Below are 25,693 nucleotides of genomic sequence, written 5' to 3' on the forward strand. Positions count from 1 at the left end.
ATAGATCTGTAGAGAAAGGAAGTATAAGGCCAGTGAGAGTGGGGAAACAGAACATAAAAGAGAGGAAACTGCACATTTAATAATTATCCAGAATCTTTTGCTAAAAATATCTAGTTAAGATTTTCACATATATGTCCTACATGTGTGAAACTATTTTTTCATATGATAATATTTTATGTATAAATATAAATGGTTGTGACATGACAATGCAATGATACCTAGAATGAAAACTTAGGTTATATTACTACTTTTTACATTCCTAATCTTTGAAGATTTAGTAAACCCGCATTTCTGTGTTCACTGTACAGTCTTTTTTAGAATGTTGAGCATTCTAATAAAAGTATAATTATGAATAACTGAGTTCTACTTTTGTACTCTCATATATATTTAGAGCATTAATACTGGGTGAGCTATTATCAAGGAATTTGTTTTCCATGCCTTCATTTTTCTTTTCTTTTCGAGATGGATTCTCTGTTACCCAGGCTGGATCATGGTCTCGGCTCACTGCAACTCCACCAGGTTCATCTATTTCTGCCTCACAACTCCTGACCTCGTGATCTGCCCACCTCGGCCTCCAAAAGCACTGGGATTACAAGCATGAGCCACCGCTCCTGGCCCCATGCCTTCATTTTTCATGTTAAGAGAGAAGACATTTTTTCTTTTAGTGGCATTAAGGTTACTATAGATTTTCAGGAATAAAAGTAAACCCAATGGAGGGAAAATCTTTTCTATAGCAGATGGCTTTTAATATATCAAGGTTTTGCCATTTGTTTTAGTGCTTAAAATAAACATTATTTATAAGACCACTTACATTTTGATGTTACTTAATGAGGAATATGCATCATTGATTTGACTAGCTTAAGAGGTCATTTAGAACTTGCCTGTTAACAAGCTGTAATCTGCTGAGCACACAATGACTTTGTTTAAAATTATCTATTCAGAGCTGATCAATGACAATAATTGTTTTATACCAATCACTTTTGAAAGTTGCTAATTACTTTGAAGGACATGAATATGAGTCATTTTTCTTTTGTTTTTTTGAAGTCATAACCCATTCACCTTGAAATTCAGAAGAAATGTTATAAAAATCATCTTGCTGCCTGAAAGTACATTTAAAAATATGAAAAGTATATTTACTAGTACTGGAATATCAACAGAATAGGCAAAATTTAAGATGTCATTTGTTTCTATAATAGGAAATATAGTACAGTCTCATCTATATTGTATTTTACAATATCAATTAGCTATTGGTTAAACTAGTCTCCCTATAATATAAGAAAATACCGTATTTTAAACTAAAGAACATGCATATACTCTCTCTCTTTATACAATATATATGTAAGGTGTTTTAAGTGGAAAGAGTGGGCTTTGGAGTAAGACAAACCTGAGTTTGTATCCTGACTTTCCATTTACTGTTTTACTGGTTATGTGACCCTGAGCAAATTACTTAACCTCAGTTTCTTCATTTTTAACATGGAGATCGTGCCCTATTCACAAGGATATTGTGAGAATAAAAGCAGTTAGCATAATACCTGGCACATTCATGGAGCTCAATAAATTTTAGATCCTTCATTTCACTGATGGCAGCTTCTTCACCCACTCAAATGCTGTTTCCTCCAGATCTTTTTACCCACTCATCTCTAAGAAAGGCACTTAAAGACTGATTGATTATACTTTAGTGTGGATGAGTTTTAATTTGTTACCTTAACCATCACTCACTTATTACATTCTTTAATATCCAATTTTGAATAAAAGGAATTATCTTGGAGAGGAAGTTTAGCCAGCCTTTGGAGAGAGGTGTAGGGTGTCAGGACATTAGAATGTTTTCTGAAAGCATACCAGTTGTAGGCTCTCTAGATATGGTTGGTGCTGTTTCCAGTAGTTGCTGGGTTTGGAGAAGGAAAGAGCCCATGTCGTTGGATTTTTTTCTTTTTTAATTACAGGAAACTCTTCTTACTTGAACACAAATTTTTCAGCCAATTTCAGTTTTTTTCCTTTAACGTCTCTTTCTTAGAAATGGGAATATCCATTTCTCTGATATTACCAAATCATAAACTCGCATTATTCTTCCTTCCTGTTGGTATGCCAACACGCATCTTTTGTGTTTTCTGGCACACTTAATCTTATTTTATTTATAATTTAATGATATTTTCATGTGATAGCCCCTCCCTTAATACTATTTGATATCTTAATATTTTCCTATGCAACTTGAATAACTTCTATTGCTGATGATGGATTTCCTGTCAGTACATGTATTTACAAGTGTTCCCTTCATTAATAAAATTGTTACTGTATATGCAGTAAAAGTATACTGAAACATTTGAAGCCATCCAACCAGCTATGTGACCTGACGCAATTAGTTAACCTCTCTAAACATCAATTCCCTCTTCTATCAAATGAGGCTAGTAATAATCTCCACCTCAGAATGATGCTGTAATGATCAAATTAGATAAGCTAGGAAAATATGCACTTATTTGCATGTATGATTTATATATGTATACATATTCCAATTGATTCTTCTTTTTCATTAGGAAAGTGGTTCTATCAATTCCTTCTTTTTCTTTCTCAGCCGTAATCTAATATTGGTAAAATTAGGGAGAGTTTCTAAATTGAGTATATAATTTTAGAGTTTTTTTTTTAAAGAATTGATCTTGCAAATAAGATCATTTGAGAAGTATTTCAAAAGACATTTTGAATACTTTTATTACATTAGTTTGCTGTACTACTAGTTTCACTTTCTAAAGTTATTGTTGGCTGGGTGTGGTGGCTCACGCCTGTAATCCCAGCACTTTGGGAGGCCAAGGTGGGAGGATCACTTAAGGTCAGGAATTCAAGATCAGCCTGGCCAACATGGTGAAACCCTGCCTCTATTAAAATTACAAAAATTAGCTGGGCATGGTGGCCCATGCTTGTAGTCCAAGCTACTCTGGAGGCTAAGGCAGGAGAATCATTTGAACCCAGGAGACAGAGGTTGCAGTGAGCCGAGATCATGCCACTCACTGCACTCCAGACTGGGTGACAAAGTGAGACTCTGTTTTAAAAAAAAAAAAAAAAAAAAAGGCTGGGCACGGTGGCTCAGGCCTGTAATCCCAGCACCTTGGGAGGCCAAGGCGGGCAGATCACGAGGTCAAGAGATCGAGACCATCCTGGCCAACATGGTGAAACCCCGTTTCTACTAAAAATACAAAAATTATCTGGCCGTGGTGGCGTGTGCCTATAATCCCAGCTACTCACGAAGCTGAGGCAGGAGAATCGCTTGAACCAGGGAGTTGGAGGTTACAGTGAGCCGAGATCACGCCACTGCACTCCAGCCTGACGACAGAGCGAGACTCTGTCTCAAAAAAATAAATAAATAAATAAAATAAAATAAAGTTATTGTCTCTGATTTACTTGTTCTTGCAAGCTGTTTTGCATATTTCCAGTTAGTTTAGTAATCTCATACGGGGAGTCTGACAAAAACACTCCCTTATAATTTTCATGTTTAATATCTTTTTTTCATTTGAGACCGAGTCTCGCTCTGTCGCCCAGGCTGGAGTGCAGTGGTGCAATCTCTGCTCACTGCAACCTCCGCCTCCCCAGTTCAAGCGATTCTTCTGCCTCAGCCTCCCGAGTAGCTGGGACTACAGACACACGCCACCATGCCCAGTTTTGTATTTTTAGTAGAGACGGGGTTTTGTTTTGTATTTTTAGTAGAGACAGGGTTCCACCATATTGGCCAGGCTAGTCTCGAACTCCTGACTTTGTGATCTGCCTGCCTTGGCCTCCCAAAGTCCTGGAATTACAGATGTGAGCCACCATGCCCAGCCAAGTTTAATATCTTAAATTGTAAAATGATTATAAATGACCTTTTAAATGGCCGTGTTTTAAAACAGAGAAAAATAATCAGAATTTAAGTAAACAATTTTTCCGGTTTATTTTTTATTGATCCAATATTCAACTTATACAAATTTTATACTAAATATTTTTTAGTTAAAAAAAAGTAGGCTTTGGGGATAAAACCCAGTGGACTGGTGCTTAGTCTCCATATTTCCCTTTCCTATTAAAAAAAAAAAGTTTAGGGAAGACATGTGTTCTTCTAGCCTAGCAAACTGTGCCAAAATTGGGAAGACTTCATATCCAAAAAGGGAATCATTTATGATACGTGAATCATTCATATAGATATTTAAACTGTTGGAAAATTTTAGGGAACGATGCCAAATCTTTACGCAAGACTAAGTTAATATTTTTCAATATGTGCTATTTCTTTTTCCTCTAATCCTTTAAATAATTTCAGTTATTTTTTCCTAATTAATATCATATATTATTTTGTTTGAGTTTTTCAAATAGGGGTATTAGAAAATAGAGCAAAGGTATTTATATTAGCAAAGATAGGACTTAAGGACAGTGACTGATTCTCATGGTTCCTGGGGTTGTATAAGATATCTAGAAGCTGACTTAGGTATGGTCTCTCAGACTCCTAACATTCCTCTCATCCAAAAAAAAAAACACCCTACTTTGATGATATGTTCTAGTAAAAATAAAACTATTTGAATGTCAGCATTGAAGTAAAAGATGTAAGAAGCAGATAATTTCAATAAAATTTTTCTTTTATTGAAAATCACAGTTCTCTTTGTTCTCAGTTCTATATTGCAATGGTTATGAGAGTGGGCTCGCTGAAGCCCTAACTTAAAATTTGATTCCTGGATTCATCCTAATAGCTGTATAATTACAGAAAAGTTGTGTAACCTCTCTTTTTAATTGTTTCCACATCTGTAAATGAGGTAATGAGTATTTATGTCATAGGAGTATTCTAAAGATTAAATACATAAGTGTAAGCAAGAACCCTTAGATAGTGCCTAGCACATAAGAGCTCAATAAATATTAGCTATTGTTGTTATTGTTAAGGAAGTATTAAAATGTCATAATTAAGATACAATAATTTGTTTAAATATTTTGATACCACTGAATTTAAGAAGCCCATTAATGAGACAAAATACAAAAACTAAACATGTATTTCAATGAGACCAAATGCAACCTTAAAGTGAGTTGGCTATGAAAAAAAAAAATCTATTTGCCCAGGAAGTGGAAATGGTAGGAATTTGTAAAGCAAATTTTTATAAATCTTCCAATAGTTTAGTATTCTGTGAAATAATTATAAATAATTTAAAATAAATTATAATAACGTATAATTGTTTATTTTATAATATTTCATAAAAAATTTATGAGCAGAACCTATATTTACAACTAGTATACTACAATATTAGTAGAAAAGCCTAAGACTTTATTTGATAGGAGTTATCAGCCATAATTACCTTAATTTTGAAGTGCTATTACATTTTTTAATAAAAGTGTTTAATGGCATATTTTATCTCTTTATTTACTTTAATAGATTCAGAGACGATGGCGAGGCTATAGAGTTCGGAAATACCTCTTTAATTATTATTATTTGAAAGAGTACCTAAGGGTCGTTTCAGAGACCAACGATGCAATTAGGTAAGTAGTGTAATCATCCATTCACTAGGGAAAACTTTGGAAAGATTACTCAATAGATGTTGATCAACACCATAGTTAGAAATATTTTTTTGTTTTAGACGGAGTCTTACTGTGTTGCCCAGTCTGGAGTGCAGTGGCGCAATCTCGGCTCACTGCAATCTCCTCCTCTTGGGTTCAAGCAATTCTCCTGCCTCAGACTCCCGAGTAGGTGGGATAACAGGCGCCCGCCACCACGGCCGGCCAATTTTTTTCTATTTTTTAGTAGAGACAGGGTTTCACCATATTGGCCAGGCTGGTCTCAAACTCCTGACCTTGTGATCTGCCCGCCTCGGCCTCCCAAAGTGCTTGGATTACAGGCGTGAGCCACCATGCCCAGCTAAAAATACTTTCTAAAAGTCAGTGTTTAGGCAGACATTTTTCATAAAAAATATATATATGATTCTATTTACCTTAATTTATTATTATTATATTTAAAAAATCTTGTATCCTTCACTGCAAGTTATTTATGTGTGTAGTATCTTGCATATTTATTTATGTGTGTAGTATCTTGGTCCTATACAAAATAGTTTCAGGAAAATCATTTCATGATGAGATGAATTTATCTGTAAAACGATCTAGAGATGCAACATTAAATATGAAAAGCCTCAGATGCATTTGAGAAACATGTTCCATAGCAAGAACTTGCCTCTCCTAGAATAAAATGTCATAAAACATATTAAAAAGATCTGTTCACTGTCAGTTTTGATTTGTTTAAACACATAGGAGGATAGGACATAGATTTAGGATATGGGATCTGTAGAATTATGCAAAGTAAAGGCATCATAATATTACTCAGCCAGCTTTTCCAAAGTTCTATATGTTAAGTTTCCATATTACTTTGAAAATAGTTTTTTCCTCCTGTGATATGCCCCATTCTAATAACATATAAATGACCATATGCATATAGCACATTTTGATAAAAAAGAAATACTAATTAATAATAGTTGGTATTTATAGAATAGTCTCACTTCAAAATATTTTCTACATATATCATATATCAACTTATTTTACTCTTTTTTTTTTTTTTTTTGAGACGGAGTCTTCCTCTGTCATGCAGGCTGGAGTGCAGTGGCATGACCTCGGCTCACTGCAACCTCTGCTTCTGGGGTTCAAGTGATTCTTGTGCCTCAGCCTCTCGAGTAGCTGGGATTACAGTTGCATACCACCACGCCCAGCTAATTTTTATATTTTTAGTAGAGACGGGGATTTCGCCATGTTGGCCAGGCTGGTCTTGAACTCCTGACCTCAGGTGATCTGCCCACCTCGGCCTCCCAAAGTGTTGGGATTACAGGCGTGAGCCACTGCGCCCAGCCCCTTATTTTACTCTTTAAAGTCTTTGAACTAAAGAGAACAAGTAATTGGCAATAAATTATTAAAATAAAAGTTTTATCTGAGACCCTAAAATAATATATAAGATATATATGAAAACTAATTTCCCAACTGCTAACTTTCTCACATATGTTTTGAATATAAAGGGATCTGGTCTTTGAGGATTACCTATAGAGAAATTTGTTAATTTGATTTCTTTGGAAAGAGAGCAGTTAAGGTGGGAAGGCTTCAATAGGATTTAGTCGATTGGAGAAGTTGGAAAATTCAGAAACACATAAATCATAGGGGACTGCTGCTTAATTTCTTCCTGAAACATCTAAAATTCTAAAGACTGGCTGGCTGTCTACAAATGGCTGACTTTAGCTTGTCAGGAGGAAGAGCTAATAGAGTTTGCAAGAGAGAAGAAATACGTGCAGGGCTGGAACTAGGGTAAGACAAGTGAGGCTTTTAAGGGAGGGAGGTGCTCACTCTCAGGGTCACACAGTTATCAACCTTGAACTTTCATAACCCCAAGAGTGAGTATGTCCTTCAATTCTGCACTTCAGGGGCCTTACTTGCTTCACTCTTGTCTGAGCCCTGAATAGAAGAAAGTCAAGGAGGCAAATAGGTGAAGAGGTGGTTTGGGAAAGGTCTGAATCTTCTATTTGACAGATATTTCCAGTAATTCTTATTTTCCTCCTGATTTTGATAGGAATATCTCTAGTCATTAGAGAGTCTGGTATATCAGTGTTGTAGTTTTGTTTTAGAGTGGTATTCTTTAGTATATTACAGAGCCATTCTATTATTTCTAGCTCTCTTAGAGTTTTTTAAACCAGGAATGGAAGTTGACTTTAGCAAATGCTTTTTTATCATCTATTGAAATAATTATATAGGATGTTTTTTCTTTTTTTAATATACTAACATGCATAGAGCTATATTCTATTAATAGATGTACTAATATTAAACCATCATTTATTTTAGGAATACATCTAACCAGGCCATTGTTAATTATTCTTTTGAATTTTCACTAAATTATATGAGTATTTTATTTAGGATACTTACATCCTCTTCTGTATATGTGATTGGTTATACAGTGGTCCCTCTTATCCATGGTTTTGCTTTCTGCACTTTCAGTTATTCACAGTACAGTACAATAAGATATTTTGAGAGAGAACAAGAGAAAGAGTGAGCGAGAACACCCATTTGTATGATCTTTATTATAGTATATTGTTATACTTGTTCTATTTTATTTTTTGTTATTGATGCTAATCTCTTACTGTGCCTGATTTATAAATTAAACTTTATCATAGGTATGTACGTATGGGAGGAAACATACTGTTTATAGGGTTCAATATTATCTGCAGTTTCAGGCAGCCACAAAAAGCCTTGGAACACATTCTCTGTAAATAACAGGGGACTAATGTAATTTTCTTTCTCATATTGCAATTGTCAGATCCTAATGTCAGATTTTTGCCATATTTATTAAATGAATTAAGTAGATTTTTTGATATGGGGATTACTAGTCTTTGGAAGTTTAAAATAAATATTTTATAAAACTCCCTGGACCCAGAGCCTTTTGGGGAAGGTCAATCATTAACATTTCCAAACCTTAATTCAGGTTTTTATAAATTTATTAGAGTCCATTTTCTTTATTTCCAGATAATTATTAGTTCATTGACATTTAAATATATCTAATGTTATTTATGATATTTTAATTACAACATGTACTTTAGTTGTTTTAGTCCATTTCTCATTATTTAATTTGCTTATTTAAATACTTCTCTCTTTTGTTCTCAAAATTGTTAGGCTTATCTATATTTTTTAGAGAAACATCTCTCAGATTTTTTCTTTTAACTTATTTTTGTTTCCTAATTAAATGTTTTGCTTTCATCTTTAAAAGACCCGTAATTTCTTTGTTTCACAAATAATACATGCCCCTTGTAGAAAAACTGAAAATATAGATAATGTAAAAGAAACTAAATAAAAAGTCATCTATAATTTCATCACTCAGAAATAAACACTATTAACTTTTTTTTTTTTATATTTTGAGATGGAGTCACTCCCTGTTGCCCAGTCTGGAGTGCAGTGGCACAATCTTGACTCACTGCAACCTCTGCCTCCTGAGTTCAAGCGATTCTCCTGCCACAGCCTCTGAGTAGCTGGGATTACAGGCGCCTGCCACCATGCCTGGTTAATTTTTGTATTTTTAGTAGAGATGGGGTTTCACCATGTTGGCCAGGCTGGTCTTAAACTCCTGACCTCAAGTGATCCGCCCGCCTCAGCCTCCTAAAGTGCTGGGATTACAGGTGTGAGCCAACGCGTCCAGCTCCATGATGGCTTTTAAATATTTTTTATTGTTGGAGATAGTTGTTCTAAATTTTTGCTATTGTAAATATTGTGTTATTTTAGTACTACTACTAGTTAATATGGAGTTTCTTACAGTTCTTGCATTGATTACTCTACTGCTTTTTTTAGTAATTAAAACATTTAGGCTACGATTTGTTTCCATGTGTATTATTGTCCACATTTAATATATTTTTACATATAATGTTCTTATATTCTAATTGCATTTTTTATATTCTCTTTGAAATTCATTTTTCAATCTCCAGTGGCTTGGCTTTTTCTTGTAGTTTAAACATAAAACAAATGTATTTCTAGGTTTATTGTGTTATAGTCAGAAAATATATTTGGTGCAATTATTACCTCAGGAAAATTATTTAGTTTTTCACCTTTTATACACAGTCACATACCACATAATGATGTTTCGGTCAATGACGTCTGACATTTATGACGGTGGTGCTGCTATAAGATTATGATACTATACTTTTACTGTACCTTTTTTATGTTTAGATATGTTTACATACACAAATAGTTACCATTGTATTACAATTACATATAGTATTCAGTTCAGCATCATGCTGTACAGGTTTGTAGCCTCGGAGCCATAAGCTATACCTAGGTGTGTAGTAGGCTATACTATCTAGGTTTATGTAAGTACACTCTATGATGTATGCACGATGATGAAATTGCCTAAGGATGCATTTCTCAAACTGTATCTCTGTCATTAGTTAAGCCACCCATGACTGTATTATTTTGTTTTGGGTATTCTCTTAAAGGCAAATGAATAGATTCTGTTTTCTTACCCAAGCTAAGTTTTTGTATTTTAATTGAGCAATAAAATGTTTACTTTCATTATTGTAACTGTTTAACTCTTTCTAACTTATCTCATCTTGCTTTATGTTTCTGCTTTTTCTGTTTCCTTTTATATATAAACTATGATTAACATTATACATATTAGAATCATGGCCCTTCTGCACCTCATCTTCAGCTTCATTGAAAATTGAACTTAACTCTTAACTTTTAAAACCGGAGGGCCAGACACAGTGGTGCATGCCTGTAGTCCCAACTACTTGGGAGGCTGCGGCAGGAGGATCACTTGAGCCCAGGAGTCTGAGGCTGTAGTGAGGTGTGATTGTATCACTGCCCTCCAGCCGGGGCAACAGAGTGAGACTCTTTCTCTAAAAAAATATAAATAAACAAAAATATTTGAAAAAAAAAACTGGTTATCCTTCCCCCCCCTGCTATTTAACACAGAAATTTCTGGAGGCTTCTTTCCACCAAAACACCTACTCTTTAAATATAGGCTTCTATCATCTCTTGCCTGGACTCTTAATTAAGCAAGAACATTTTAACAGTTCTCTTTTCTTTTGGTTTTGCCATTCTTCAAAACAGTGTTAAGAGAGATCTCTTTTAAGTCATTTTTCTCTGCTTCAAATCCATCAAACTCTCCCTGTTGCTTTTAGCATGTTACATATTTTAGACTGTCACATAGGTCAACAGCCCCATCTTCAAATGCTCACCCATTCTGAATGTCTTATCAATTTTTAGAAGCATCATGTTTCCTTAGACTTCTAAGCCTTTGCACATGCCATTCTCTTAATCCCTCATCTGCCAGGTCAACTGCTCATCATTCTTTATGTTGCTGCTTAAATGTTGATAGAGTTGGACCACTCCTCATCTGCATGTCCGGAGACTCTCCAACAAAGCTATCTTATGCCTTCTGTCTTATGGTATTATAATTACTTATGTGTTTGTCTTTACCTTTATATTATGAAATCGGTGGGTGAAAGGAGCTGACACTTGAACACCCTGTCTTAATTATCTTTGAAATCTCAGTGTCTAGCACAGTTACTGATATATAGTAAGTCCAAGGTAATATTTGCTGACTAAAAGCTTACTGAATGAAAGAATGAATGAGATTAGATGAAACTCCATTATAATTTTCACTTTGTCAAGCAGCTGCAATTTTGAGAATATTGCTTTTTTCTGTCTTAATAAGTCATGATTTAATACTTATTTAACAACTACTTTGTGGGTCAGGTACTAGGTTAAATGTTATGGATACAATGATTAACATGGTAGATTCCAGCTAGCCTTTATAGAGCTTAAAGCTTAGTAGAGCAAAATTACAATATAATCATCACAAAACAGTTAGCATTTATGATGTCTTTTTTTTTTTTTTTTTTTTTGAGACAGAGTCTTGCTCTGTCTCCCAGGCCGGAGTGCAGTGGTGCAACGTCGGCTTACTGCAATCTCTGCCTCCCGGGTTCAAGTGCTCTTGCCTCAGCCTCCCGAGCAGCTGGGACTACAGGTGTGTGCCACCAAGTCCGGCTAATTTTCATATTTTTAATAGAGATGGGGTTTTGCCATGTTGGCCAGGCTGGTCTCAAACTCCTGGCCTCAGGTGATCTGGCCACCTTGGCTTCCCAAAGTGCTGGGATTACAGGTGTGAGCCACTGCACGATGTCTTTTTATGTGCCAGAAATTATACTAAATTCTGAGAACTATTACAGGCAAGTATAAGACAATATTCTCAAAAATCTCTGACTTTCAGAGATCACTCTATCCTCTAATATTCAAAATAAATATCGTTTAATCAGTCCTTCAAACTGGGATCCAGTGCACCTTCCCTTTCAATATCTCCTAGTTCTGAAGTAGCTTTTCTCTCTATTTATTTTCCTGATGGCATGTTTCAGTTGAATTCTCATTTTAACTCTGTATTTCACTCACCTTTTGCATTTACCTTCTGCTTTTTTCATTGCTTCCTTCTCCATTTTTGATCCTAGTCAACCCCGTACCATCATAGAAGCCTGTTGTAAGCTTCATTTCACTACAGGCTTTTTTTTGTTTTTTTGTTTTTTGTTTTTTTTTGGACGGAGTTTTGCTCTTGTCGCCCAGGCTGCAGTGCAATGGCTCAATCTCAGCTCACTGCAACCTCTGCCTCCCAGGTTTAAGCGATTCTCCTGCCTCAGCCTCCGAGTAGCTGGGATTACAGGTGTGCACCACCACACCAAGCTAATTTTTATAATTTTAGTAGAGACAGGGTTTCACCATGTTGGTCAGGCTGGTCTCAAACTCCTGACCTCAGGTGATCTACCCGCCTCGGCCTCCCAAAGTGCTGGGATTACAGTCGTGAGCCACCACACCCGGACTTTAGTTTTTCAGAACTCTGACTTTAGATATATTAAGCACTCTCATTCTATCCTCCATATCTACCTTACATTTAATCTTTAATATTTTCCATCAGCTTACATCTTTAAACTTTATTCTGGATAATTTCTTCAGATACAGCTTCTATCTTGCTAATTCTCTTTCTTTTGCCAATCCTTAGAGTTAATTTTGATGACTATATTTTTCATTTCTAAAAAGTACTATTTGGTCCTTTTTAAAATTTGCCTAATCATTCTAAAATAATCTTATGTTGTTTGTTGTAAGATTTTATTTTAAAAGATTTAAATAATCAAATATTTATATTCTGCGTCTGATCATTGTAATATTGTTCCGGTTGTTTGTATCATATTTCCTGATTTTTTTCTCGATGTATTTACCATTACAAACATTTTGAGTTCACAGTAAGCTGAACTTCATCTATAACAACCCTAAAGGCATAAATTGGCACAGTTTTCCTCTAGAGAGTAGTTACGTCTGTCTTCCTTAAGCTATAAGATGCTACTGATCTAGAATCACTCTAGTCCCCTTAGAAAGTATTGGCTTAATACGAGAAGCTCAGGTTTCTTTCCCACTCCTATGCCATCAAATCTTCTGAACTCATCATACGAAAGTGTCTGCCCCAAGGTTACCTGACTTTGAAATTTGCTTGCAGGTGACTCCTTCTTGTTTTTTTTTTTTGTTGTTTTTGTATTCTTTTGTTTCAAGACAGTCTTGCTCTGTCACCCAGGCTGGAGTTCAGTGGCAGGATCTCAGCTCACTGCAACCTCTGCCTCCCAGGTTCAAGTTATTCTCCTGCCTCAGCCTCCTGAGTAGCTGGGACCACAGGCACGTGCCACCACGCTAATTTTTTGTATTTTTAGTAGAGGCTGGTGTTGAACTCCTGACCTCAGGTGATCCGACTGCCTTGGCCTCCCAAAGTGCTGGGATTACAGGTGTGAGTCGCCATGACTGGCCTCATTGTTTTGCTCATTTTGTTTTCATTGTCCTTGGAAGATTTTCATTACTTTCTTGGAATCCAGAAATGCATTACAATTTATATGTTGATCTTCTCCGGGATCTAACTATATTACAAGAAGATTCTTGAGAACAGCTAATTTGCAATCGTGCTGAAAGCGGAAGTCTCATTTCTTCTTTTATTTCAGTAGTATTTCCAAATTTATTACATTATGATCAGAAAATGACATCTGTTCTATTTCTACTGTTTAAACTTTGTTGGGAATCTTTTTGTGACCTAATATATGGTGAATTTTAAAAATACACCAACTTTGAAAATAAAATATATTATCTTTTTATAATATAGAGCTCAAATTTTGTTCTTCTTTAATAGTTAAGATTTTTAGATTTTCTATAACTTTTTTTTAAAAAACAAAAAACATTTATTTCTCAAGGGCTGAGAGAGGTAAATTTGAACAACAAAAATCTTTAAAGTATATTTTATCATGCTTTTATTTATATTTCCTATAATGGAAGATTGCTTTATGAAGTTTGGTGCTAAGGTAATGGTTAATAGGTATTCATGACTTAAATCTTCTTCTCTATAGTATTCTTCTTTGTGTTATTTATTTTATCTGCCCTTTATTCAACCTTTTGTGAAATCAAGATTCATACCTTGCTAAGTTTTATGTGCATTTTCTTAATGACTCTTCACCATTTTTTTTTCTTACTTTCAAATTATCAAATTTGATTTAGAGACCAGGAGTGGTGGCTCACGCCTGTAATCCCAGCATTTTGGGAGACCAAGGCGGGCAGATCACCTGAGGTCAGGATTTCAAGACCAGCCTGGCCAGCATGGTGAAACCCCGTCTCTACTAAAAGTACAAAAATTAGGCTGGGCACAGTGGCTCACACCTGCAATCTCAGCACTTTGGGAGGCTGAGGCGGGCAGATCACCTTGGGAGTTTGAGACCAGCCTGGCTAACATAGTAAAACCCTGTCTCTACTAAAAATACAAAAATTAGCTGGGCATGGTGGTGCCCACCTGTAATCCCAGCTACTCGGGAGGCTGAGGCAGGAGAATCCATTTGAATCTGGGAGGCAGAGTTTGCAGTGAACTGAGGTCCTGCCACTGCACTCCAGCCTGGGCAACAGAGTGAGGCTCCATCCCCCTCCCACCAAAAAAAAATTAGATTTAGAGTGTCAGAATGTGGCTGGGATTTCTCTGTCATCCAAATAAGAGGGCCGTTTTCTTTCCTTAAAAAAAAAAAAAAAGTTAACCTTTGTCTTTGATACAATTGTAAATTCACGTGCAGTTGTAAAAAAAAAATACAAAGAAATTCTATGTTAACTCAATACCAGCATCTTGCAGAACTATAGTACAATATCACAGCCAAGATGTTGACCTTGATACAAGCCATCAATCTTATTCAGGTTTTCCCAGATTTACTTTGTGTGTGTGTGTGTAGTTAGGTCTATGCTAGTTTATGACATGTCCAGTTTTATATATCTCCCACTAGAGCCAACACACAGAACAGTTTCATCTCCTGAATATCCCTTGTGTTGCCCTTTTATAACCACATTCACTTCTATTCTACCACACTCCCCTCACACCATCCCTAACTTCTGCCAACCATTAATCTGTTTGCCATTTCTATAATTTTGTCATTTCAAGAATATATATAAATGGAGTTATACTGTTATGTCAAACATTTTATGATTGACTTTTTTTCCACCCAGCATTGTTCCCTAAAAATTTGCTCAAGTTGTTGCATGTATTGATATTTCCTTTTGATTGTAGAGTACTAGTTCACCTTGTGAATGTTTGATTAATCATTTACCCGTCGAAGGATGTCTGGGTTGTTTCTATTTCGGAGATTTTATGAATGAAGCTACTACAAACATAGTGTACAGATTTTATGTGAGCACACATTTCTATTTTTTTGGAATAAATACCCAAGGGTGCAAGTATTGGGCCCTATGGTAATTGCATATTTAGTTTTACAGGGAACTGTAAAACTGTTTTCCTGAGCAGCTGTACCATTTTACATTCCCACCAGGAATGTGTGAGTGTTCCAGTTTCTCCGTGTCTTCACCAGTATTTATTATTTTTGTGTTTAAAAATTTTAGCCACTCTGATAGGTATGTACTGATACATTCATGAGGTTGTAATTGCATTTCCCTAATGACTAAGGAAGTTTAATACTTTTTCATGTGTTTATTTGCCATTTGCATATTCTTTTTTGAGAAATGTCTTTTCATGTGTTTTGCCCATTTTCTAATTAGATTATATTTTTATGGTTGAGATTTTGGGAGTTTCTAAAATTGTATTCTGGATGCATTTTTTTTCAAATATGTGGTTTGAAAATATTTTCTTCCAATGTGTAGCTTGCCTTTTCATTCTCTTAGTATGATCTTTTCACAGAACATAACTTTTTAATTTTAATGGCATCCAGTTTTTGAATATTTCCTTCTATGAATCATTATTTTGGAGTGTAGTCTAAGATCGCTTTGTCTGTCCCTAGATCCCAAAGATTTTCTCCTTTTTTTTTCCTAAAAGTTTTATTGTCGCCCATTCTACATTTGTTTGTGATTCATTTTTAGTTCATTTGTGACAATGGGTATCTAATTGTTCTAGCACCATTTTTTGAAGAGGCTATCTTTCCTTCATTGAATTGCTTTTGCACCTTGTCAAAAACAAGGTAGGTATAATTATGTGGGTCTATTTTTGGACTTTCCCTTCTGTCCTTTTTGTCTATGTGTCTATCCCACTGACAAAACACACTATCTTATCTACTGTAACTATATAATAAACCTTAACATTGGGTAGGGGGATTCCTTTCACTCTATTTTTTTCAAGGTTGTTTTTATTTATTCTCAGCCTTTTGCTTTTCCCTATGTATTTTAGAATAAGGTTATATACGTCTACAAAACACTTGGCTGGAATTTTGTTAGGAATTTAATTAAATCTGTGGACCAATTTGGGAATAATTGATTCATTTTCTTTTAAAAATAAGTTATATTCACTTATACTTATTGATATTGTACATGTGTGTTGTCTTAGTTCTATTACTTTCTTGCTATAGGTTTTCATGGTTAGGCTTTCAGCATATGTATGGCCTATGTATATATGCTTTAAATCTAATAATTTGGAAAATTTAAGCCTATTTTTAGTTCTGATAGATATCTTATTTTCTTAAAAGCATTTTCAGTATTTATGTTTCGACAAAATCTATTGAATAGAGTTTGATTGACTACACACCCATAGTTTTACATATTTTTATCCTTAGACATAATGTGACCTGTCAGTTTATACATACATTTTTTTTCTTTTTTCTTTTTTTTTTGAGTTGAAGTCTTGCTCTGTTGCTCAGGCTGGAGGGCAATGGTGCGATCTCTGCTCACCTCACCCTCCGCCTCCCAGGTTCAAGCGAATCTCCTGCCTCAACCTGCCAATTAGCTGAGGCTACAGGCATGCACCACCATGGCTAATTTTTGTTTTGTTTTGTTTTTCTAGTAGAGACGAGATTTCACCATGTTGGCCAGGCTGGTCTGGAACTTCTGACCTCAAGTGATCCACCCGCCTCAGTCTCCCAAAGTGTTGGGATTATGGGTATGAGGCACCGCACCCAGCCTATACATACGTTTTTAAATATCATGAAATTATTTTTCAATTGTATATTTGAGTTTTTTGGATTATTTATATTATTTATTTATTTTTTGAAACAGGTTCTTGCTCTGTCATCCAGGCTGGAGTGCAGTGGTGCAATCTCAGCTTATTACAACCTCCGCCTCCTGGGTTCAAGTGATTCTTGTGTCTTAGCCTCCCGAGTAGCTGGGACTATAGGCGTGCGCCACCACGCCTAGCTAGTTTTTGTATTTTTTGTATTTTTTGTAGAGATGGGGTTTCACCATGTTGGCCAGGCTGATCTCAAACTCCTGACCTCAAGTGATTCATTGCCTTGGCCTCCCAAAGTGCTGGGATTACAGGCATGAGCCACCACACCTGGCCTACTCATATATATATGTGTGTGTGTATATATGTGTGTGTGTATATATATGTGTGTGTGTGTGTGTATATATATATATATATAATTATTTTGTTTTGTTTTATTTATTTATTTTTTTCCTTTGAGACTGAGTTTTGCTCTTGTTGCCCAGGCTGGAGTGCAATGGCATGATCTCGGCTCATTGCAACCTCCACCTCCCGGGTTCAAGCGATTCTCCTGCTTCAGTCTCCCAAGTTGCTGGGATTACAGGCACCAACCACCATGCCCGGCTAATTTTTTGTATTTTTAGTAGAGACGGGGTTTCGCAATGTTGGACAGGCTGGTCTTGAACTCCTGACCTCAGGTGATTCACCTGCCTCGGCCTCCCAAAGTGCTGTGATTAGAGATGTGAGCCATCATGCCTGGCTTATATTATTTTTGTTTCATGTTTATTTCTTAGGTTTGCCTGGTATTATGGCTTTTATTGGTGCTCTCATTGTCTGATTTTCAACGTCTATTATTTTCTTTATACACTTTCATTTCCATTTCGTCTTGGTCACTTTTCTTAAATCTGCTCTCAATGTGCTTTTCTGTGCTTTCAGCATTGTCTATTCTTTTTGCTCTTTCCAATGGAAACTTCATTTCTATGATGACTATATTTTTCAGTTGTGACTTTAGTTCTATCATCCTTTTCTTTTTGGAAATTATAATCATCCTTTTCTTTTTGGAAATTATAAATAATGCAGAAATGTATAAAACTTAATATTACAAATACTTAGAGGCAATCACTAAAATTTGGTGTATATATATATGCAGATAATGTTTTCTAGTTTGACTATTTATACAAAAATAACATGTAATAGTGCTTTGTGTACTTAAAATTTTACGTAAATGCTATCGTGTCACATGTTTAAGTGTTCTATAATTAAACCTTTTTTAACTAACTTAACATGTTTGCAAATTCTATTTGTACACATAGATTTTGTTTATTTAATTGCCATATTTTATTGATTCCTTGAACTTAACACAGAACTGATATAGATGGGTCACCACTAATGTCTAAGCTTTATTCTAATTTTTTAAATTACCCTTGCTTTTTCTTGAATTATCTTTTTTGTTGTTGTTTCTACATCAGTTTCCCTTTTCTTTTCCCACCCATTTGGAAGGTATATAATCTAAATTCTTTCTTCTACTGATAACCCTCAAATTTTAACATACTGTATATTTACCTTCTTTCTCCTTTAAATGATAAAGCATAGAATACATTAAACATGACCCTCTATGTATCTTTCACTTTTTAATGAAAGACAATTACTTTGGTTTTTACTTTATTTTTAAATTTGTTCCAGAATGGCATTTTTAGAATAGTTAAGAGCCAATACTTATTTAGATTTGTCAACATATTTTGCTAGTTTTATTGCTCACTGTTACTTTTAAAATTTCACTATTTCCTTGTGGGTTTAGTTTTTATTTGCTGAAGGTAATCCTTTGGCATTTTATTTGCTGAAGGTAATCCTTTGGCATTACTAATCCTGTGAGTAGTAACTTTCTCAGTTTTATGCATCTTAAATTAGCTTTATCCCATATGTTCTATCGAATGATAGTTATATGGTTATAAAATTCTGAGATGACCGATTTTTTTTTCAGGTATTTGAACATATTATTTCATTACTTTTTTTTTTTTTTTTTTGATATGGAGTCTCACTCTGTTGCCCAGGCTGGAGTGGCGACATCTGGGCTTACTACAACCTCCATCTCCTGTGTTCAAGTGATTCTTCTGCCTCAGCCTCCTGAGTAGCTAGGATTACAAGCGCCCACACCACACTTGGCTAATTTTTGTATTTTTAGTAGAAACGGGGCTTCACCATGTTGGCTAGACTGGTCTCGAACTCCTAAACTCAGTGATACACCCGCCTCAGCCTCCCAAAGTGCTGGGATTACAGGCGTGAGCCATCGTGCTCGGCTCTGTCGCCCAGGCTGGAGTGCAGTGGTGCGATCTCAGCTCACTGCAACCTCTGACCCCCAGGTTCAAGCAATTCTCCCTGCCTCAGCCTCCCGAGTAATGGGGAATACAGGCATCCATCACCGTGCCCAGCTAGCTTTTGTGTTTTTAGTAGAGATGGGGTTTCACCGTGTTGGTCAGGCTGGTCTTGAACTCCTGACCTCAGGTGATCCGCTGGTCTTGGCCTCCCAAAGTGCTGGGATTACAGGCGTGAGCCACCATGCCTGGCATATTTCATTACTTTTTGTCCTAAATTGTCACTGATGTACAAAGTGTGATGTTGGTCAAGCTATCTTTGGAAGACAGCTCTCTAGTATCTTTACATTTTTTTCTTTACTTTTGTAATGTCCTCTTATTTTACCACAATGTATCTAAGAATTTTAAAAATATGGACTGCTTTCTATCTGATGAGCTGCCTTAATTTTATCACTCATGTTTTCTTGTTTAGGAACTCATGTTTAGGAAAATTCTTAGCCATACTGCTATTGACTTGTCTCTAATCTCTAGTTTGTTTTTCAACAGCTCCTATTAGATGCATATTTTAACTTTTCTTTCTAGTCACCTTGACTTATAACATCTTTTTTATGTTTGTATTTATATTTGTGCTAGGAGTAATTTGTATCTATTTTCCAATTCATGAATTTTCTCTTTAGTTTGTTATTGTCTGCTGTTAAACTCATTTACTGAGTTTTTATTTTCAATGAATATATGTTTAAAATTTTTGGGGGGTAGGGCTCTTTTAATAAAATCCTCTCCCCCTCTTTATTTCATGTTGCTATTCTCTAGTTTCTCTTTAAACATTTTTTTTGTTTGTTTCTTGTGTATTTTTAAAACTCTTTTATCTTAGGTTCAGGGTACATGTGCACCTTTGCTGTATAGGCAAATTGCATGTCACAGTGGTTGGTTGTACAGATTTTTTCGCCACCCAGATAATAAGTATAGTACCCAATGGGTAGTTTTTTTTATCCTAACTCTCCTCCTTCCCTCTACCTTTAAGTGGGCTCTGAAGTCTGTTGTTCCCTTCTTTGTGTTCATATGTACTCAATGTTTATTTCCCACTTACAAGTGAGAACTTGTGGTATTTGATTTTCTGTTCCTGCGTTAGTTCACTTAGGATAATGGCCTCCACCTCCATCCATGTTGCTTCAAAGGACATGATCTCATTTTTTTTTTTAATGTGTGGGTAGTTTTCCATGGTATATATGTACCACATTTTCTTTATCCAGTATACCATTGATGGGCATCTAGGTTGATTCCATGTCTTTGCTATTGTGAATGGTGCTGAGACGAACAGACATGAGCACATGTCTTTATGGTAGAATGATTTGTATTCCTTTGGGTATATACCCAATAATGGGATTGCTTGGTTGAGTGGTAATTCTGCTTTGAGTTCTTTGAGAAATCACCAAACTGATTTCCAAAATGGCTCAACTAATTTACATTCCCACCAGCAGTGTATAAGTGTTCCCTTTTTTTGCAACCTTGCCAACATCTGTTATTTTTTGACTTTTTTAAAATAGCAATTCTGATTGGTGTGAGATAGTATCTAATTGTGGTTGTGATTTTCATTTCTCTAACAATTAGGAATGTTGAGCATTTTTTCATATTCATGTTGGCCACATGAATATCTTCTTTTGGAAAGTGTCTGTTCATGTCCTTTGCCCACTTTTCATTGGGATTGTTTGTTTTTTGCTTGTTGATTTGTTTAAGTTCCTTATAAATTCTGGATATTAGAACTTTGTCAGATGCATAGATGCGAATATTTTCTCCCATTCTGTAGGTTGTCTCTTTACTGTGTTCATAGTTCTTTTTAAATTTTGCTCTGCAGAAGCTCTTTATTTCAGTTAGATTCTATTTGTCTTTTTTTTTTTTTGGAGATGGAGTCTTGCTCCATCACCAGGCTGGAGTGCAGTGGTGCAATCTTGGTTCACTGCAACCTGTGCCTCCCAGGTTCAAGCAATTCTCCTGTCTCACCCTCCCAAGTAGCTGGGATTACAGGTGTGCGCCACTATGCCCAACTAATTTTTGTATTTTAGTAGAGATGGGGTTTCACCATGTTGACCAAGATGGTCTCGATCTCTTGACCTTCTGATCCACCTGCCTCAGCCTCCCAAAGTGCTAAGATTATAGGCGAGAGCCACCGTGCCAGGCCTATTCGTCATTTTTAATTTTTGTTGCAAATGGTTTTCTTGTCTTCTTCATGAAAACTTTGGCAGCATCTTATCCAGAATGGTATGTCCTAGGTTATCTTCCAGGGTTTTTATAGTTTTAGGTTTTACATTTAAGTCTTTAATCCATCTTGAGTTGATTTTTATATATGGTGTAAGGAAGAGGTTCAGTTTCAATCTTCTGCAAATGGATAGCCAGTTTTTCCAGCACCATTTATTGAACAGGGAATCCTTTCCCCATTGCTTCTTTTTGTTGATGGTTGTAGGTGTGCAGCATTATTTCTGGGCTCTCTATTCTGTTCCATTGGCATATGTGTCTGTTTTTCTAGCAGTACCATTCTGTTTTGGTTTCTGTAGTCTCGTAGTATAGTTTGAATTTGGGTAACATAATGCTGCTAGCTTTGTTCTTTTTATTTAGAATTGCCTTGACTATTTGAGCTCTTTTTTTGCCTCCATAGGAATTGTAGTAGTTTTTTTCTAATTCTGTGAAGAATTTCATTCATAGTTTGATAGGAATTAGCATTCAGCCTGTAAATTGCTTTGGGCAATGTGGCCATTTTAACAATATTGATTTCTTCTATGTGATATGGTTTGGCTCTGTGTCCACACCCAAATCTTATCTCCAATCATAATCCCCACTTGTTGAGGAAGGGACCTGTAATCCACGTGTGTTGAGGAAGAGACCTCTAATTCCCACGTGTCGAGGGAGGGAAGTGATGGGATTATGGGGGCTGTTCCCCCATCCTGTTTTGTGATAGTGAGTGAATTCTCACAAGACCTGATGGTTTTATAAATGGTAGTTTTTTCTGTGCTCTCACACGTTCTTGCTCTTGCCTGCTGCCATGTAAGATGTGCCTGCTTTCTCTTTTGCGCCATGATTGTAAGTTTCCTGAGGCTTCCACAGCCATGCAGAACTGTGAGTCAATTAAACCCCTTTCCTTTATAAATTACCCAGTCTCAGGAAGTACTTCATAGCAGTGTGAAAATGTACTAATACACTATCCATGAGCATGGAATGTTTTCCCATTGGTTGCATTGTCTCTGATTTCTTTGAGCACTGTTTTGTAATTCTCACTGTAGAGATCTGTCACCTCTCTGGTTAGCTATATTTCTATTTATTATGTATTTCTTTTATTTATTTATTTATTTTTTTGAGACGGAGTCTCACTCTTTCACCCAGGCTGGAGTGCAATGGCACGATCTCGGCTCACTGCAAACTCCGCCTCTTGGGTTCAAGCCATTCTTCTGCCTCAGCCTCCCAAATAGCTGGGACTACAAGCACGTGCTACCATGCCCGGCTAATTTTTGTATTTTTCATAGAGACAGGGTTTCACCATATTGGTCCAGCTGGTCTTGAACTCCTGACGTCGTGATCAGCCCACCTCAGCCTCCCAAAGTGCTGGGATTACAGGTGTGAGCCACCATGCCTGGCCCTGTATTTCATTGTTTTCATGGCTATTGTTAATGGGATGCCTTCTTGATTTGGCTCTCAGCTTGGATGTTGTTGGTATATAGCAATGCTACTGGTTTTTATATATTGATTTTGTACCCTGAAACTTTGCTGAAGTTGTTATCAGGTCAAAGAGCTTTTAGACAGAGACTGTGGGATTTTCTTGGTATAGAATCATATCATCTGCAATCAGGGGTAGTTTGACTTCCTCTCTTCCTATTTGGATGCCTTTCATTTCTTTCTTTTGCCTGATTGCTCTGACAAGGACTTCCAGTACTATGTTGAGTAGGAGTGGTGAGAGAGGGCATCCTTATCCTGTTCTAGTTCTCAAGGGGAATTGCTTTCAGCTTTTGCCCATTCATTATGATTTTGGCTGTGCATTTGCCTATGAAGAGACTTAGATTTCCACACAATAATATCTGGAGACATCAACATCCCACTGACAGTATTAGACATAACGTTGAGGCAGAAAACTAACAAAGATATTCAGGACCTGAACTTGACACTTGACTAAATGACCTAATAGACATCTCTCTATAGTACTCTCCACCCCAAAACAATAGAATATGCATTCCTCTCATCTGCACATGGTACATACTCTAAAATTGACCTCACAATCAGCCATAAAACAATCCTTAGCAGAATCAAAAAACCTGTAATCCTGCCAACCACACTTTCAGACTACAGAACCATAAAAATAGAAATCCTTGCTAAGAAAATTCCTCAAAAGCATACAGTTACATGGGAATTAAACAACTTGCTCTTGAGTTCCCTTTGTGTAAACAATAAAATTAAGGCTGGAATCAAGGAATTCTTTGAAACTGATGAGAACAAAGATACAACACACCAGAATCGCTGGGACACAGTTAAAGCAGTGTCAAGGGAGAATTTCATAATGCTAAATGCCCACATCAAAAAGTCAGAAATATCCCAAATTAATAACCTAAGTTTGCACCTGGAGGAACTAGAGAAACAAGAACACATCAACCCCAAAGATAGCAGAAGACAAGAAATAACCAAAATTAGAGCTGAAATGAAGGAAATTGAAACAAAACATGATACAAAGGATCAACGAATTCATGAGTTGGGTTTTTGGAAGAGTTAATAAGATAGATAGACCAGTAGCTAGACTAATAATGAAAAAAAGAGAGAAGATACAAATAAATACAATCAGAAATTACAAAGGGAATATTATGATACTACTGACCCCACAGAAATACAGAAAACTCACAGAGACTACTATGAATACCTCTATGCACATAAGGTAAAAATCCTAGAAGAAATGGATAAATTCCTAGAAACATACAACCTCCCAAGATTGAACCACGAAGAAATTTAATCCCTGAACAGACCAATAATGAATTCCAAAATTGAATCAATAATAAGAAGCCTACCAACCAGAAAAAGCCCCCAAACCAGACAGATTCATTGCCAAATTTGATCAGATGTATAAAGAAGAGCTGGTACCATTCCTACCAAAACTATTCCCAAACTATCTCATTCTATGAGGGCAGCATCATCTTGATACCTAAACCTGGCAGAGATGCAACAAAGACGAAAACTTCAGGCCAATATCCTTGATGAACATAGATGCAAAAATCCCCAACAAAATAATAGCAAACCGTATCCAGCAGCACATTAAAAAGGAAATCTACCATGATCAAGTGGGCTTTATCCCTGGGATGCAAGGTAGATTCAACATACAGAAATCAATAAATGTGATTCATTACATAAACAGAACTAAAAACAAAAAACAGATGATTGTCTCAGCATATGCAAAAAAAAAAGGCTTTCAATAAAATTCAGCATCCCTTCATGATAAAAATCCTCAACAAACAAGGCATCGAAGGAACATACTTCAAAATAAGAGCCATCTATGACAAACTCACACCAGCTTTAAACATTTTAAATATACTGGATTTGGAGTCTCTTTCAGATGTTCACAATCAGGCAGCTTGCCTTTTCACATTTCGTTATTCTATTTTTCAGTGAAAATCACTGGGATCAGGACTATAATTGCCATTTGCTGTATAAGAAATTATACTCAAAGCAGTTTGAAACAATAAATATTTTTTATCTCATTGTTTTCTTAATCAGGAATCTAGGAGGGGCTTTGCTGTGTATGTAGGCTTGAAGTCTCTTTTGAGGTTGTAGTCAACCTGTCAGCCAGGGCTGCTGCCTCATGTGAAAGCCCCAACCAGGGAAAGATTCACTTCCAAGCTCACTCACATAGGCCTTAATTCCTCTGGCTGTTGGCCGATGGTGTCCCTCAGATTCTTGCCATGTGGATCTTACCATCAGGCAGCTTACGACATGAAAATTGGCTTCTCTCAGGCAAGTGACTGGAGAACACAAGAGAGCACCCAAGATGGAAGCTACATTTGTGTCATAACCAAAAATCAGAAGTGACATCCCATCACCTTTGCTGTTCTGTTCATTTAAAGCAAGAAATTGGCCCCTCCCACACTCAAAGGGAGGAAATTATGCAATGGAATGAATACCAGAGTGGGGATCATTGGAGGCCTTTTTAGAGGCAGTCTTGTCTTTCACACTGGGTGATGCACATATTGTATTTCAAAAACTATGTTGATTTTCAGCATTTTGCCTAGGATAAAAGTTACTTTACCTTGACTTAGGGCAATATTTTTATGTCAGGTCTTTTAATATTATATTTCAATCTTTAATGTTGTCTTGAGGCAATTATGACTTATCCTAATTACTTATACCAGCAACAATTAAGGTTTATGTCTGAGTTTCAAAGAGAACATGAAAGATCTAATCCAATCTTCTATCTTTGGGGGTTAAATCATTTAAAGAAGAA

General features: G+C 36.1%; 1 protein-coding gene across 7 annotated transcripts in view; it reads left to right on the top strand.

The window, feature by feature from the left end:
* Window positions 1–25,693, top strand: part of SPATA17 (spermatogenesis associated 17) — a 233,013-nt gene that overhangs the window by 48,964 nt on the left and 158,356 nt on the right. For all 7 annotated transcript variants that reach the window (XR_009210752.1, XR_009210753.1, XM_032136510.2 and 4 more), the window contains exon 5: window positions 5,369–5,472. Coding sequence is in view for 5 of the 7 variants with exons in the window: in XM_032136510.2 (XP_031992401.1) it covers window positions 5,369–5,472 (104 nt within the window). In the remaining 2 variants the exon portion in view is untranslated. The remainder of the gene's footprint in view (window positions 1–5,368; window positions 5,473–25,693) is intronic.

Source organism: Hylobates moloch, unplaced genomic scaffold (genome assembly GCF_009828535.3).
Source record: "Hylobates moloch isolate HMO894 unplaced genomic scaffold, HMol_V3 SCAFFOLD_18, whole genome shotgun sequence".
NCBI classification, from domain to species: domain Eukaryota; kingdom Metazoa; phylum Chordata; class Mammalia; order Primates; family Hylobatidae; genus Hylobates; species Hylobates moloch.